This window comes from Epinephelus moara, chromosome 19 (genome assembly GCF_006386435.1).
Source record: "Epinephelus moara isolate mb chromosome 19, YSFRI_EMoa_1.0, whole genome shotgun sequence".
NCBI classification, from domain to species: Eukaryota; Metazoa; Chordata; class Actinopteri; order Perciformes; family Serranidae; genus Epinephelus; species Epinephelus moara.
This window is the reverse complement of record NC_065524.1, coordinates 37640317-37656576: the sequence shown is the minus strand read 5'-3', so window position 1 is coordinate 37656576 and position 16260 is coordinate 37640317. Positions and strand designations below refer to the sequence as shown.

At 39.6% G+C, this 16260-nt stretch overlaps 1 protein-coding gene across 2 annotated transcripts; it reads left to right on the top strand.

Moving 5' to 3' along the window:
* The first annotated feature begins 32 nt into the window (after positions 1-32).
* Positions 33-15660, top strand: LOC126406805 (homeobox protein Hox-D11b-like). 2 transcript variants are annotated; one of them, XM_050071315.1, is made up of 4 exons: positions 33-145; positions 4159-9375; positions 10569-10707; positions 14566-15660. In XM_050071315.1, the coding sequence occupies exons 2-4, from the start codon at positions 8688-8690 to the stop codon at positions 14657-14659; spliced, it is 921 nt and encodes a 306-aa protein (XP_049927272.1). In that variant the 5' UTR covers positions 33-145; positions 4159-8687; the 3' UTR covers positions 14660-15660. The 2 variants fall into 2 exon arrangements, with proteins under 2 accessions (XP_049927272.1, XP_049927271.1); XM_050071314.1 differs by having other exon boundaries at positions 10566-10707; positions 14566-15658.
* The last annotated feature ends 600 nt before the right edge of the window (positions 15661-16260 follow it).

The following is a 16260-nucleotide window of genomic DNA, read 5'->3' as shown; positions in this document are numbered from 1 at the left end:
CAGACCGTTTATTGGACTTGGCAGTCAGTGTGTGTCTGTCAGTAAAAAAGGAGACACCTGCTTTAGGACAAATGTCCACGCCGACGCACAGCGCGCAAAGTTGGGCTGGATTTGCTGCTGCTCGGCCTTCACTCCGCACAACAAGGTAAGGCTCCATTTTTCAGTTAATCACAGTTTGTTCCGCCACTATTCAACACTATTCAAAACATGTATTCCTTTAATGTTTCTGTCCTTAGTTTTATTTGCTCTCTTGTGCAAGTTCACCTCTGAGCGCACAAAATGTTAATAATATTTTCTGGACTGCTTTTCACTGAATGTGACGCAATACACTGAATTTTCACGCACAAAATACGCGATTGCTTATAAAATTTGATTCGTTTAGCTCGCTGTAAATAGACAGGAAACAACAACAACGTAGACTACAAACTATTAGCTGTTACAGCAGGACTCACAGACTGTAGGAACACTGAAGGTTTAACAAGGAAAATATTGCATAAATAGAATAAGTTTATAATAATTTCGACCTATTTACATAATTTAAATTATTTGCACATGATATATTTATTTACAGGATATTTGCGTAACTGCGTAAATATTTCAGTAGTGTCCAAAAGAAAATATTTCACTACTACTAGTATAATAATAGTAGTAATAATTCAGATAAAATAATAATAATAATAATAATAATAAACATGGTAAAAAATAATTAAAAGAAAATAAAAATATATTTTAAAAAAGCACTGGAGTAATGTTTTGTTATAACAATAATAATAATAATAATAATAATAATAATAATAATAATAATGATAATAATGATAACTATAACGATAATTATTTTCGGAAGAGGATTGACTTTGTAATATAGAATAATATCCATATGAGTTTACTGCAACGAAACCGGAGTCACTGATTCTGATCTCGTTTCTATTGGGACGTTTCAGATGGTCGGCCTATAGGCCTGAAGTGAGACCACGTGCACATATTATCTTCGGTCTAAGTTCTGTTTGTTCATCGATTTAGATCCAGTAATACCAAAATCACTTTAGTTCCCAGTGGCAGCCTTTAAAAACGTCAAAACTTTAAGAAAGAAAAAACACGTTGTACCCCGTTTGTCACCATAACGTTGTGTAACCAAAAAAAAATAAAGCACAAAGCGAACTGAAAATAATTGTTCAGCTTTTTCTCTCCATATTACGTTTGAAGCCTAACACAAGCTGAAATACCCCACCACACATCACGTGTGTTCTGATGTCACAACAATGTGCTCCAGTAATTAAACATACAACATGTTGAGTTTATATTCAAATCAACAACCTGACAGGGAGTTTAAAATGGTCTCAAAGACACGAGCCTGTCCACGAGGACACTGTCCTGATGTGTCTCATTCAGATGTCCTCCTGCTGCGCATTAAACAGCCAAAGTCTTTCAATTAGACATAAATATTTATTATGCAATAAATGGGGGAAATCCCAGAACAGCTCTCAGGTATTTATATGACCTTATTACCTCTGGAGGCCTCAGGGCTTTCTGCTGCAGCCTGTTCAGCCTATATGATATGTGCTGACCCAAATACAGCTCAGCTCTACATCTGGTTTGTCCATTGACTTAAATGTTACATAGAAAACTTCACTCTGGCTGCAACAAGCTGCAAGTTGTAAGTCACATCATGTGAATTTATGGGATGTAACCAGAAACAAAAGCACCCTGCTACGAATCTGCTGATGTAGAGAAAACACATCAGTAACCAGGAGTCACTCTGGTGCTGTTGCATACAGCCATCATGGTCAGAGTCAGAGAAGCGTCCATGAACACCTGAGAAACTTCCACATAACAATGATGAAGATGTTTCAAGTGCAGCACCCCAAGGCAGCCAAGGCCATATGAAAACTAAACATCAGCAGTGGAGGAAGTATTCAGATCATTTACTCAAGTAAAACTACTAATGCCACATTGTGAAAATACTCTGTTAAAAGTAAAAGTCCGGCATTAATAACATTCTACTAAATCCTTTGGTGGAGCACGTTATGAGTCACTTTATCTCAATGGAAAATGTGTTGAACTTAACCTGACTGAGCTATCGCTACAATTCAGTTCTGTTATGTTATGCGAAAAAAATCCACTAGATGTCGCTACGTCAGGAAGTTCACTAAAAAAGTCCCACCAGACTTGAAGGCTCTGTGTGGTGGGATTTTTAAAGGTGGGAATATCTTTTAAACATGTTAGTTTCAGACGTGTTACTGAAACAGTTTAATTTAACTAAATAAAAGTCTACGAAGGGTCAAGTAATTTCTTAAAAACATGCCCAACCAAACGCTTCATTTGTCCTTCCATGGTGAAGGTGGTGAAGCCAAGCTAATGTGATTAACATTGACTATTTGCTGCCCAGTACTTGCAGTGCTGTTTGCAGTGCACTGTGTTTCCCCGAGCGTTTTCCCAGAGCGCCGTTAAAGTGTATCGGTGATCGACCGCGTGTCATGCCGACGTTAAAGGACGGCTTATTTCATCAGTGTCTGACACCGCAAGTCACTGCACGAGTGTTGATTTCGACGACTTCGGCGACGACTTTTGGAGATCAGTTCATCTTCTACTCTCTTAACTATTCACAGTAAAAGACATTTTGACCAGGGGTGCCCAAACTTCTGCAGGCCACTGTGTGTTTGCGTCTCTTTGCAGCTCCTTTGCACCTCTTTGAAGTCATTTTGTGTCTCTTCGAGGTGTATTTGTGCCTTCTTTGGTTGTTTTGAGTCTCTTTGCAGTTTCTTTGGATGTCTTTGTTGCGGTTTTGTGTCTCTTTAAAGGTCCTTTTGTCTCTTTGTGGTCATTTTTTGTGTCTTTAAGGTGGATACATGTTCATATGAGTGACATTTTGCAGGTGACCAGAGGGGGCCCTGACATTTTGGGCCCCTGGCTAGGCCCATCCGGTAATCCATCANTCTCTTCGAGGTGTATTCGTGCCTTCTTTGGTTGTTTTGAGTCTCTTTGCAGTTTCTTTGGATGTCTTTGTTGTGGTTTTGTGTCTCTTTAAAGGTCCTTTTGTCTCTTTGTGGTCATTTTCGTGTCTTTAAGGTGGATACATGTTCATATGAGGGACATTTTGCAGGTGACCAGAGGGGGCCCTGACATTTTGGGCCCCTGGCTAGGCCCATCCGGTAATCCATCAGTGAGCAGAGTAGAAGTATAACGTTTATAAAATGTCTTGAATTGGTTCATGAGGAAATGTAGTTACATCCAGCCCTGCTTTAGGCCTCTTCTTCTGACAGTCACGCTAACAGAAAGGTATTCAGCCTGTGAGCCAACCCCCCGGTGGCTTCCCTCGCTCCTCTCTCTCCAGAGCTATGATGAAGTCATGAACCTGAGCCGATTATGTCCACAGGCTACGCAACATGGAGAGGAGAGGGAAGGGAGGAGCTCAGCCTCACACCGGCACAAAGCCTACTGTTATGCTGTGAACTTGATTTTGATGTATGTCGGTAACTTCCAGCCTGTGTCCTAAGACATTGGCTGGCCTTTGCCGTCCTTCTGTTAAGCAGCCTTCAACTGTTTTCCCTTGTTCATCAATAGAATATTAAATCATAGTGGCTTCTAGTTTACTGTAGGCCACAGTCGCTAAGAAGCCTTAATCAACATCATTGAGACACTACTTTCTGTCACGTGTCAATACTCGGCAGCTCTTCACTGTAATCTGCCTATAGGCTGATCAAAGGACGTGTCAGAGTCCAACACATGATACTGTCCAAAAAAATAACCCTGGGCGTCAGCTGTCAATGGGCTTTCCATCAGAACAACACACTGATGTGTTTCAGTGAGATGTCCTCATGATGAGTGAATGCATAACAGGAAATGATCAGACACATATTTATTGAGCAATAAATGGGAAAATCCCCAAACAACACAGAGGTTTCCTTTAGCACAGCTCTCATATATTATGTTTAATAGGGAAATTACCAAAATGTAATCTGAGAACGACTGCTGCGACTTCTCAAACAACTACAAGTTATCTTAGTATTTATCAGTGGAGAGTGATGGGCCACCAGCTGGAGGGAACATTACAACAGTTAACTACTATTACACTCCGACTGTAGGGAGCTACAACCAGTAATAATTTTGCAAACAGGATATAATGACGCTATTTTCCTTGATATCTTTTTGATTCATCAGGCAGAACATGGGACCACAGTGTGAGGACATATGGCTGGAGATTTTGTCTTCCAAACAATAATCAGTGAGGCAGTGTGCATCTGAAGAGGACGATTAACAGTTGGTGATGAGCATCCACTAAAAGAAACGCATTCTCACTCCGATCTTGTCACATATCCGTGTCTGGTTGTAGACTTTCCACGTTGAGATATGATGTCCAAGGTACCCTGAGTGCGCTGGTTGCTTAAGTTCTGAGATGCCATGTCAACTTCACCCTATTACATGCATTGTCTGTTTTCACAGGAAATATACAGTTTGCATTGGTTACGTTTTGCCAACACACATGTGGCTGGGTTTCGGAAAAAAGAACAGTGTTTGACTTTCCCGGGTGAAAGTCTGTGGTTATTGAACCCTTCCACTCAGACTTCCACCACCTCAACTTTCATTCCTGTCCCGCCACATTTCACCCTGACGCCACCAGGGGCCATTGAGCTATAAAGGCGACTGGCCACATATCATGCCGACATGAAAGGACAGCTTTTTTTGTTGGTGTTTGACGCCTGAAGTCATATCATATGTTGGATATATGTTTGCATATCTGTAGCTTTATGCAAGTTTAAAAGCAACTTTGCAATATTTCTCACAATGCTGGGCAGGATCATGAATATGGACAGTGCAGCTGCACTGGGGTCCATGATGTGGGTCTCAACAGGACCCTCAGCAATATGTTGAACAGAGAACAGACCTTTGCAACTGACTCAGATTGTTATCTCAGATAAATGCCTGTGTTCCTGGATGAACCTCAGTCAAATTTAATTGAGTGTGGTAATTTTGTGAGCCAGTGCCATCTGCTAACTCTGTCATGGTTTTCTGTTTGTTTGCTAAACAGTGGCACTCTATAACAAGATATCATGCTTATCCTACATGAACTAAACTATAAATAAACTATAAAAAACAACTAGGCTATTGAGTTACAGTTTTTCTCCACAGAAAAAGGGAACTATGCAAACAAGTCTGAAAATTTGAGGTTCATGTATAAAATTTAAAATCACATTTTTTCTAAACTCAAAGCAATATATCCAGAATTCAGCCGCTCCTCTTCTCACACACTCTCACACCCCATCCTTCATAACCTCCACTGGCTCCGGATCAGCCAGCGTATCAACTTCAAACTCCTCCTCATCACACAACCTGCCCCCCCCGGCCTGTCAGAGCTCCTCCACCTGCACACTCCCTTCTGCACTCTCAGGTCTGCTGATGTCAGCATCTTGCCCCCACCCCCCACCTGAACTCACCACTGCACCAGAGGGAACAGGGCTTTCTCCACTGCTGCTTCCACCCTCTGGAACTCACTCCCTAACTAAATCACAGACTCCCCCTCACTCCAAACCTTCGAGACATCCCTTAAAACACACCTCGTCAAAACTGCTGACAACCTCTATAGCTGTGTTTGTTGTTTTGGTGAAAAGACTCAGTTTTGAGAAGATAAAAAATAGTTTTCAGAGGTGTTTTGCAAAAGATTTGTGGAGCTTTTCAGCTCTGTGTTTAGAGTTTTGAGAAACTGGGCATTAGTTTCAGGAAACATGTTGAAACGACTGGAAAAACTGTGAATAATGAACATTTTTTATCTTATTTTCTGTGGTATTTTTATCATATGCAGATATGCAGTGATGATTGCTGGGTAATATGGTGATGTTGTCCAATGTCAGTGGTGTAAGGTAGCTACGTCGGGCCCCAGTGCACGTTATAATGCACATGTTGTTTCGTCACATGATCAGAGACATTGGACAACATCATATCATAACTGCATATCTGTAAATCACAAAAATTACCAGAGAAAATAAGAAATTATTAATATAATAATTTAAATAATTTGAAGTAAGCGTATCATTTTGTCATAGATGTTATTGACTATAAAAAAAAACATGACAGAGATGAGTTTCCCTTTTTCAAGGACATATAGCAAATGGCACTGGTTTTAATTTAATGGGAGTTCCTCTTTGAACACAGGCATAATTCCAAGGTGGCAATCAGTCATAAGGGCCCATTCTCCACCCAACACATTGTTGGAGGTCTCAGTCTTTCTATGGGCCCCTCAATCGCGCTGCCTGCACTGTCTTTATTTACGCCCCTGTCCGATGTCAAGTCTCTAAACGATTGCTGCTTTACATGCAAAGTCTGCTTCATAGCTTCTAACTAGTGTGCACTTGTGCCTGTTGTAACCCCAATCCATCCATGACTCAAAACTTTGATGTAAAATATGTTCAAATGTCCCAAACTGTCAAAATGACATAAAAAATTTATGTTTACGTGATACAAAAACTCGTCCTTTGTGAGCTTGACATATTTCTTGTTATGTGAAGTCTGCAATATTTGAGTTTTGAGTTAATTTGACAACATATAAAGACACTTAAGCCATCATTTGACAATAACTCTGTGTTATGTATCTTAGATATCCTCACTTCAAATGAGTTCTGTGTTATTAAAACACAAATTATTTTATCATTTGATTGAAATATTGTATTAAACACACAGAAATATGGAGTGAGATGAGGGTCATTTATTCTGTGTCCAGTGTACTCGAAACTTTCATGTGACTGTACTGCAAAGTTGTGTGTGCGAGCTATGTCCAGTAAATTTTAATTAGAGTGAGTGACTTTTGGATCCAGCTCAACAGTAAAACATTTTATGTTCGTTTGACTTTAAATTTAGAACATATATTGTGGTTTGTACATATGACACACCATGTTGTTTGTATTTTATAAACATTAAAAAAAATACTCAGCAATATGGTAATTTTATGTTAATGTGACATAGGATTAAATGCTCAAACAACAACAAGTTTTTGAAGTAACATAAAACTCCTGTCAGACTGTTGTCATGTGACACATCTTTGTCTGGTGTAAAGTTAAAACTTAAAGGTTATGGTATTGCATTTAACTTTAAGTTTTCAGTGCAAGCCATTTCAAAAAAAAAAAATCTGAGTTGAGTGAGCGAATTGAACTCTAAAAAACAATCCACTGATTCAACTGAAACAAATTAATGCAACAATGTGCATGCATCTTATTAATTGAGTCAGTCCTCTAAGTCTTTTATAATCAGACTAGCTAAATGAGTTTAGTACAACCAAGATAATTTACTCTGACCTTGAAAAGCTTAAGATGAACCAACTTAATTTTTATCCAAAAGTTGTGTTGCTATTTAGTGGTCAAACTATTTTTGTAAGATATTATAACTTGTTTATTTTAATTCTATGCTACCCAAAAAAAAGTCTTAAAATAAGCTGTCAGTTGACTGACACAGGTTAATGGAACAAGTGTAATCTTTTTATGCGGAAGAATATCTTTATTTTAAGCATCATTCATGAACCCCATGAATCAGTTTTGGGGTTCACACCTTTCACCTCTGTCTGTGGGAAAATGTTTTGGCATATAAAGGTGTTTATTTTGGGCTAAAACGCAGTAGTTGCAAAATATCAGAATTAGTTATTGAGCCTAACTTTGGAGTAAAATTATTACCTTTTTCTTCAACACACAATGTGACATTACACACTGTAAGTTGATGTCACTGCAAGTATTTGTATCAATTGTATTATGTGAATAAAAAGTAAGATTGTTGCTGCCCTTCATCACTTAATCACAATATTTCCATAAAAAACAAAACAAAAAATAATGAGATGAAGCTTCTTTCATCCCAGCTGAATATTCTCCTCTAATTGGACTCAGTGTGGGCACAAAGGACAGTGTGCGTGATCCCACAGAATAAAAACCATTGTAAGGACTCTATACGTTCAAAGATGTCCAAATGAGCTTTGATGTGCAGCTTCCTGCAGGACTGGTTTGTGCTCTTTATTCGAAGAAATTTACTCTCAACATCGGGATGTGGTTTTACAAGTCGAAAATATCCCAGAGGTCTCATGACGTGAATTTAGAGAATCGGCGTGCGTGCAAAAAAACAAAAACGATTTTTATTACAGGCCACATACAGATGAAGATTTCAATTTAAATTCCACCTCCTGGCAATGTATTTATGTTTTATATAGAATGTTAGAAAGGCTTAACTACAGCACTATTGTTAGCGTAGTGTGTGTGTGTGTGTGTGTGTGTGTGTGTGTGTGTGTGTGTGTGTGTGTGTGTCTTGGATTTGACATGGCCTGACCACAAAAACGTGCAGCGCAGCCTTTAGTTAATTGTACTCAGCAGACCCAGTTTGGGCAGGCTCAAGGTCAAAGACTGTTTTCCTCACTTTGCACAGACACTGAGAGCTGGTTTCACTGGGGGATGGATGGAGGAGAGATGTTGTGACAGGCTTCATATTCAGGCTGTATCATAGTTGTGTTTATTGTTTTAGCGGTGAGGGCTCAGGGGGTCACGATGCACAGTTAGGTTCATATTAAGCTGATTATAATCGCTTCATTTAGGACTTTATTTCGGGTGAAAACTAATTCCCGGGCCCCAAAATAGTGTCCCAGAACAGAGTCACAGTTCCTGGGTGTTGTTATATCTTTGGCCAAACCTCAGCCTCTTTGGATTTAAAGATTTTTATAGTCCATGTATTTACCGGGCTGCACCTATCCGCCAAATTCTGACTTTGGCTCCATCACTGCACCGTTTCTAGCGGAGAACAGCCCGGCTCATGGCGCCTCTTCAGCGCGGAGACTGCCGGGCTACCACGAGCCACGGCAGCAGTATCCTCCTCCGTGGAAATGGACTCTCCACCAGGCGAACCGCGCCATCACCTCTGCGCCAACATCCTGCGTCAACCTGCCGGGGGAAGCAGTTTATCACGAGTACCAGGGTTTACCATCATCATCATCATCATCATCATCATCATCGGAGACGATATTCAGCGCCGGTAAGGACAGCTTTGTGTACGGCGGAGCGGTTTACAGCGCCTCCAGTCCGCGCTTTTACGCACAGGCGTTTGGCGCAGACCCGCGGAGTTTCCCGGGCAGATACACGGCGCTGAATCCACAGCATCGCTTCCCGGAAGAGCGGAACCGGATCCTGCCGCCTGTTTTTGATCAGTTCTTCGAGTGTGCAGAGGACACGGTGGATCAGAGAGCGGAGATCACACTTGGGAGCCAACAGGAGACGGAGACGCATCAGGCCGACTGGACGAGCTGTCACACCGGGGAGAGCAGCGAGGTGAGGGCGGGGTCAGAGTCACCCCAGGCTGGGAAGGAGGAGGAGGAGGATGCGCCCTTATCCAGCGGCAGTGGAGACAGTCATGGCTCGGGTGAGTCGCGGTCAAACAAGAATTTACTATAATTTAATATGGAGCTAAATAGTTTCATTCTAAAACGAGACCACGTGGAACTATTTTAATCCAACACCAGTTTTTTAAATCGCCATGACCTCACGTGCATATGCTGACAGGGTCACGGGACATTTGTACAACTATTTGACATCATGTAAGCCTGTGTCAATAAAGTTATTACACAATTATTTTCAACTTCCGGGGTCTCTTTCCATATTCTCTTTGTTACATTGAGATTAACCAAATCACAGTGACAATGTTGGCGCGTGAAATGCGGCCAGTAGCCAGATCAGGTTCAGAAAATAATCATTTGTTTAGAAAATAAAAATCTAGATTAAAAAAATAGACTCATAGTAAACTCTTTAATTTGTGTATTGGTTTATTTATTGTGCTGCTGATATTATATAATTCAATATTTTTATTAGACCAAGTTCGTCTTTTCAAAATAAAGTAGGCCTAAATTAAAAAATAAATAAATAAAATAATAATAATAATAATTAAAAAAAACATAATAATCGTGTATTTTCTGGTACATGCTTAAAACCCAAGATACATTTACTGGACCTGATATGACTGATCTCTCCCACATCGAATATAAAAATCGTACTTTCCTATGAACCATACGCGCTGGGTAAATGTGATTATTTTCCAAATATACCAAATAAAGTTATGTTACATGTTCCTCTCTGTTGGCAGCTTTAGTTGCAGCCCAGTTGATGTGTTTGGCTGCATGCTAACAGAGCAAACAGTCACATGGCACTAACAGCGCATGGGCCTCAATAACCACGCTATTTTTGCGCATATTGCAAATGCATATACATTTATAATGAGAGCATTAATTAGACTGAAACAGCCACGCAACATGACGTCATGTTGACTTCTTAAAGTCACTGTTTTGACCCCAGACCTTGATATTCACTTTAAATGCAATGATTTTTAATTCAATGAAACTCAGACTGATGCGCATGAATTTGACTTTTGTAAGTCGAAAGTTGCTCATATCTATGTTTGGGTGTCTCCTTTGAACATTCACACTAATGTTGGATTACACTGCACACAGTGGGCCGATTATAATTCTACAGATTGTAAATTATTGTTGTTTTTCGTAACTTTAACGTCATTTCCCCTCTGGCCTGTCCTCTTCCCTCCACCCCTCTGTCTCTCCGCAGCAGAGCCCTGTGTGATGAGAAAGAAGCGCTGTCCTTACTCCAAGCAGCAGATCAGGGAGCTGGAGAGAGAGTTTCTATTCAACATCTACATCAACAAGGACAGACGCATGCAGCTGTCCCGCCTCCTGCGCCTCACAGACCGGTGCGTGCATGTTGCACTGTTTCTTTCATTCTACATTTAGTGGGTCAGACTGGACCCTGGGCACAGGGGCTCAGTTACACCTGCGCAAAACAAAGAACACGTCTAATCTGAGCTTAGATCAGGCCCAATCGCCAGAAATAGATGTTGGCATTTAACGCTTCTACAAACCAGGAAAACGTTATGTTTGCATTAGGATACTTTGAACAGCGCTGTGGTTGAGGTGTGGTTAGATTTAGGCGCAAAACACACTGGTTATGGTCAGGAAAAGGTCATGTTTCATCTCATATCAGGGGCGTAAATACAGACAGTGCAGTTGCATTGGGGCCCGTGGGGTGGAGGGGCCTGAATGCCACCTGGAAATGCTTGCGTTCAAAGAAGACCTCACCTTAAATCAAGAAATGGTGCAATTTTCTGTGTATGCCCTCAAAAAGGACAACCCATCTCCATCATGGCTTTCTGTTTTTGTAAAATACTATCAATCCATAACAATATTATGTGCTTATTCCACATAAACATAAAAAAAATCTTTTGTTAAACTAATAATTTCCCATTTTTTTCTTGTAGTTTTTGTCATAAACAGATATGTGATGATGACTGCTGGGTAACATGTGTGTAGGCATCCAGTATCAAGTCTCTGTTTAATCATGTAACAATGTATATATGATATATATGATATAATAGAAAAGTGGTAAGACACACTGTTGGTAAAATGTACGCCTAAAACTGTGTGTGTGTGCTTCAGTAACTTGGGTGCACTAGGACCCATCATTATAGCATGTACTGGAGCCCATTGTAACTACCATATGCCTCTGTCTTATACTGCGTCACTTTAAAACTTTGATGATAGTATACTGCAGATTATTTCCAGGAAATTACAATATTTAACTGTAATATTTCACAATAAATCACACTGTTATCACCTCACAGGCTTTTACTGTGATATTTAACCGTATTCAGAATTTTATTGTGAAATTTATGCAGGTAAATACAATATTTTTACAGAAGCAGTTTAACTATGAGTTTACAATCTAGTACAGTAATTACAACAGCATACCGCTAAATCACAGTAATCAGATGTACAGTAACTGTGAAGGTACAGTTAAATATAGTAATTTTAAAGGAGCACACTGCTAAATCACAGTAATATGCAGGCATAACTGCTGTCAGATCACAGGATACATTTTCATTTACTGTGAAAGTGATGTAGCTAGTAGCAGATAATTTACGTAAATGTACAGTCAAATATTTTACAGTGTATGAAACTAAATGGTTTGCAGAAAGGTACAATGCCAACCAGAGGGGATGTATAGTCGGGGGAAAGCAGTACTGATTACCCAGGGCCCCATTTGGAGGGGGGCCCTCAAAAAGCCTGGAATAAAATGTTTGAAATTAAAAAAAAGATGCAACGAAAACCAAAGTATTTAGTGCCATAACTAAATGAAAATTGACTGAATAAATTGATTGAAAGACTGAACTTCACATTGAAAAAAAATAGTGGGAGCTCTCTGATACCCATCTCACCCCTTAAAGGCAAAAATGGTTTAGTCCACCGTGCACTAGGATTCATCTCTAAACACAATGAGCCAAGTCAGTGACTTGCTGCTGGAGCACCAACATACACTGTCATGTGTTTCCCCAGGAAAAAGAAATAGACTTTCCAAAAAAAAGAAAGCAAACTGAATTTGTAATAAAAAAAATAGAAATCCAGAGGGACGTGAGAGGGACATGAATCACGAGAGGAGGGCGGGGGCCCCTCAGAGACTACATATGCACAGGGCCCAGAATTTGGTCCCTGATGCCAACATTTTCTTTCGGCAGCTGGGCTGAAATTTTGTTATTCCTCTCACCAGGTGTTGCTCAGCCTCGGCTGCAGGCTGCAGTGAAACTCTTTAAACACTCCACACTCTGCAGAACACAAAACACACAATTTTCCACAGTGGTGTCTGGTTCTACTTAATCGCAAAGTGCTGTGGAAACTATGGAAGTTTGATTAGTAACGAATATTTAATGGTCATTATTGGTGACCGTGGGCCTGTGTGTTGTTTTAATCTGGAAGGAGAAAAAGATGTTTCACCATGTGGATTTAATAATGTCATGGTGCCAGTAAAAACGTAATGGAATTAAGTTGATACATGGAATCATTCATTGTTAGAAAATAAAACTTTTATCTGTGGTTCTCTGCTGTAAGGCTCATCATACACTAAGTAACTTTGAGTTTTAGACTGCTGATCAGATGTGTCCCGACTTTTTGTAGACCAAATTACAAATTGATTAATCGTGAAATCACCTAGCAGATTGATTTATAATGAAATTAACTGTTAGTTGTCCCTGTGTTAACAATTGTTCAGTGGCAGGAAGTAGAGAGACCTTTATTCAGTGCAGTGGGAAGTCAAGATGGCGTGCAACATCTTCACACTCTTCCTCTCTCTGGGCACATCTGGCTTCAAAACTTTATAAACTGATGATGTGTCCCAACCCAAGGGTTAGGCAGCCTGCCGCTCCACAGCTATATGCGACTCTTTCGCTTCTCTCAAGTGGCTCCCTGGCTTTGACAGAAAATGATATGGAAATGATTAACCATTATTTATTTATTTTTTTGTAACATTTTATTTTTTGTCATAGGCCTGAAGTGATTCTTACATTCTTCGGCTGTAAAAATGCGTAGCCTGTACACAATGTTTTAACATTTCGTCAATTAAAATGTGCGTCATACGTCTGTGGCCTGGTGCCTTTTCCTCTAAAAAGATCACTAGCGATGACTACAGTGGTTTTGAGTCTTCCTCGCTAGACTAGCTGTGGATTCCAAATCCAAGAAGGGAAATGCCTCAGAGGAAAATAGCATGTGGACAGATTTGTTTGCTTCCATCGACAATGCTGCAAAGTTAAAGTACTAAATAACCATAAATAGCCTTCTGCAGAGGGGCCACCTTGTGCTAAACAAATACTGAATGCTCATTTAGATCTATTAGTAATATTGATAGGCTAAATTCGACTTGAAAGGCTGTGTTACCTTTATTTTGAGGCTTAAATCTGTGTTGTGGTGTCAATGTTTTTTTCTTTTTTGTCAAAAATGGCTCTTTTGATAGTAAAGGTTGCCGAACCCTGCCTTACCCACATCTTTTTGGTTGTTAAACTTCACCATCATCATATTTATTTGGCACATACATACAGTATACTTAAGGCATAACCAATCTGATGCAGAATCATTGCATTCTGCAGTTTGTTGTGTTTTGCTTCTCTTTTAAACTCATCTAGAACCAGCTCAGTTGGCACTGTACGCTTTGCAAACCATGACGGTGTTACATTTCTTTCATACGTATCATATAGATGTTTCTAAAGTGACATAGTAAATGAGTTGACTTTGTCATCTGCAGGTGGAGGGGATGGTGGGTGGCGTGTTGGCAGACATCTGCCAAGCTGTAGAACAACAAATAAAAAAAAAACCCAGTTGTTTTTTAGCGAGACATTGCTGTGTTTCCAGCGGCTTTTTAGCTCCTGCATGTGGGTGTTTCTTTCCTGGAAAGTGTTTGTTCTTTTACTAAGACATTGCTGCTTTGCCAGAAAAGCAGTTGTTGTTTATTACAGAGACATGGTTCGTTTCCAGCAGGGATTGTGCCCCAAAAACTGGGTATTTTAAGCCATAACATGATCTTTTCCTGACCATAACCAAGTGGTTTTTGTACCTAAACTTAACTACACGGTAACCAAAGCACAGTTGAAATGTCAAGCTTCAGTGTATCTGAATAACGTGCAAATATAACATGTTCATGATTTGCAGAAATGTACAACATTTTTCTTGCTGGGACAGCACAAATAAATCAAACTGTAAACAATGTTTCATGTCCTTTGCTGATGCAGACAGGTGAAGATCTGGTTCCAGAACAGACGAATGAAAGAGAAGAAACTGAAAAGAGAGAGACTGCTGTACCACACAGGATATCACCTGTTTTGACCGACGGGTTATTGAGAAAGAAGTAAGAGACAGTCTATCTTTCAGTCATGCACAAGCTGTGGGAACGCTCTTCTCACAGCCCTGTCTCATTCCAGCCATGTGGGCAGGTTAATCGAGACATAAATAAATAAATGAATCCAGTATTCCTGCCATGAGGAGTCCTCCAAGGCTCATGTTTAGGCCCCATGTTTTTCTCGAGGACAAACACATCCTGGCAACTTCTCTAATGAATATTCTGTCTTACTCCTGATTTTCTTCTTGCCTTATTCAAACCTGACTTCCCTCTGAAGTTATGTGGCTGACTGTGAAGACATTAACCCTTTCTTTGCCTCGGGGCTTCATGTCCGAACTTTGAAATGACAACATACATTTTATATCCTTTTTCCTTTCCAAAAACTAAACATAGAGAAACATGAAATGCGGATGTAGCTCTTTATACGCTCGTCTGTGGAGCATCCTGTTTTGGTGTTCACATTTCTGAGAGTATTTGATTTTTTTGGTCTTTTTGGTGTTTGATGTTGAGTTGCACTGCTGACAATCTAAAGATGTGTCTGTGTATTAATGTTTCAGTTACTGAATTATGAATCCTCTTGCTGTTCATGTTCATTTGTTTATAACTTACACAAGTTAATAATACCTCATAAAATCTAATTTCACCATCTGTTTTGCTTATAAATCTATCTGTTTAGGCAAGCGAAGGCAATCTGTATTAATTATTCTGATATCTCTGAGATTTGATATCAGCATTGTGACTATTTTGTGTCAGTGTTTCTACATAAAAGACTGTAAATACTAAAAATCTAAAACATATGAGTGTAATTATTTGGTTTACTTGGATGTACTTTGTGATTAGTTAAATGTGATTAAATATTGACTGACACATCGTTATGAATGAGTCATTATTTCAGGTGCCACGTGTGTCCATGCAATTTTGTAACATGCAGTCAGGACACATATGAACAGGGGTTTGTTGTTGCATCGTACACTTTACTGCACTCTGGTGAATTTGTATGCACCAATTTGTGCCTTTGCTGCATGAGTTTATGATGGAAATGTCTTTCATTTGTCAAAATAAAAGTCCTGTGCTACTTTTATGTTTTCACTGGGGGGACAAAACATGTTCTAAATATTGAGGGGGACGTGTTCCCTGCATCCTCCTTCCAAAATCTGAACGTATATTTCAGTAAACTTGAAGGTAATTTATGAAAATATTGGTCAATCTCTCTCTAAGATGACTTGCCTCTTTTAAAACTTAGAGAGATTTTTCTCAACTACAGAGGAGTGTGTGGTCTTTAATTTGATGCAGCTTGAGTTAAATTTTACGACACAATTTCATAGTTTTAAATGCATTTTTAATTTACACACGCCGCAAATGTATGTGGTTAAAGTTAACGTTAGTTACTGGGAAATTATAAAGGACTTTTTTAAATTCACCCCCTCTTAGTGGTGTCTCAGACGCTTTTCAAGTTTGTTGAATAAAAATATAATCTCTTAGGAAATAAGAAAATATCTGGAGGCCATGTTGCCTGGCTGTTTTCACATAGCAATAAAATGAATTGAACATTATGCATGATCACTTCTGCGACAAAGACCCAGAAGCA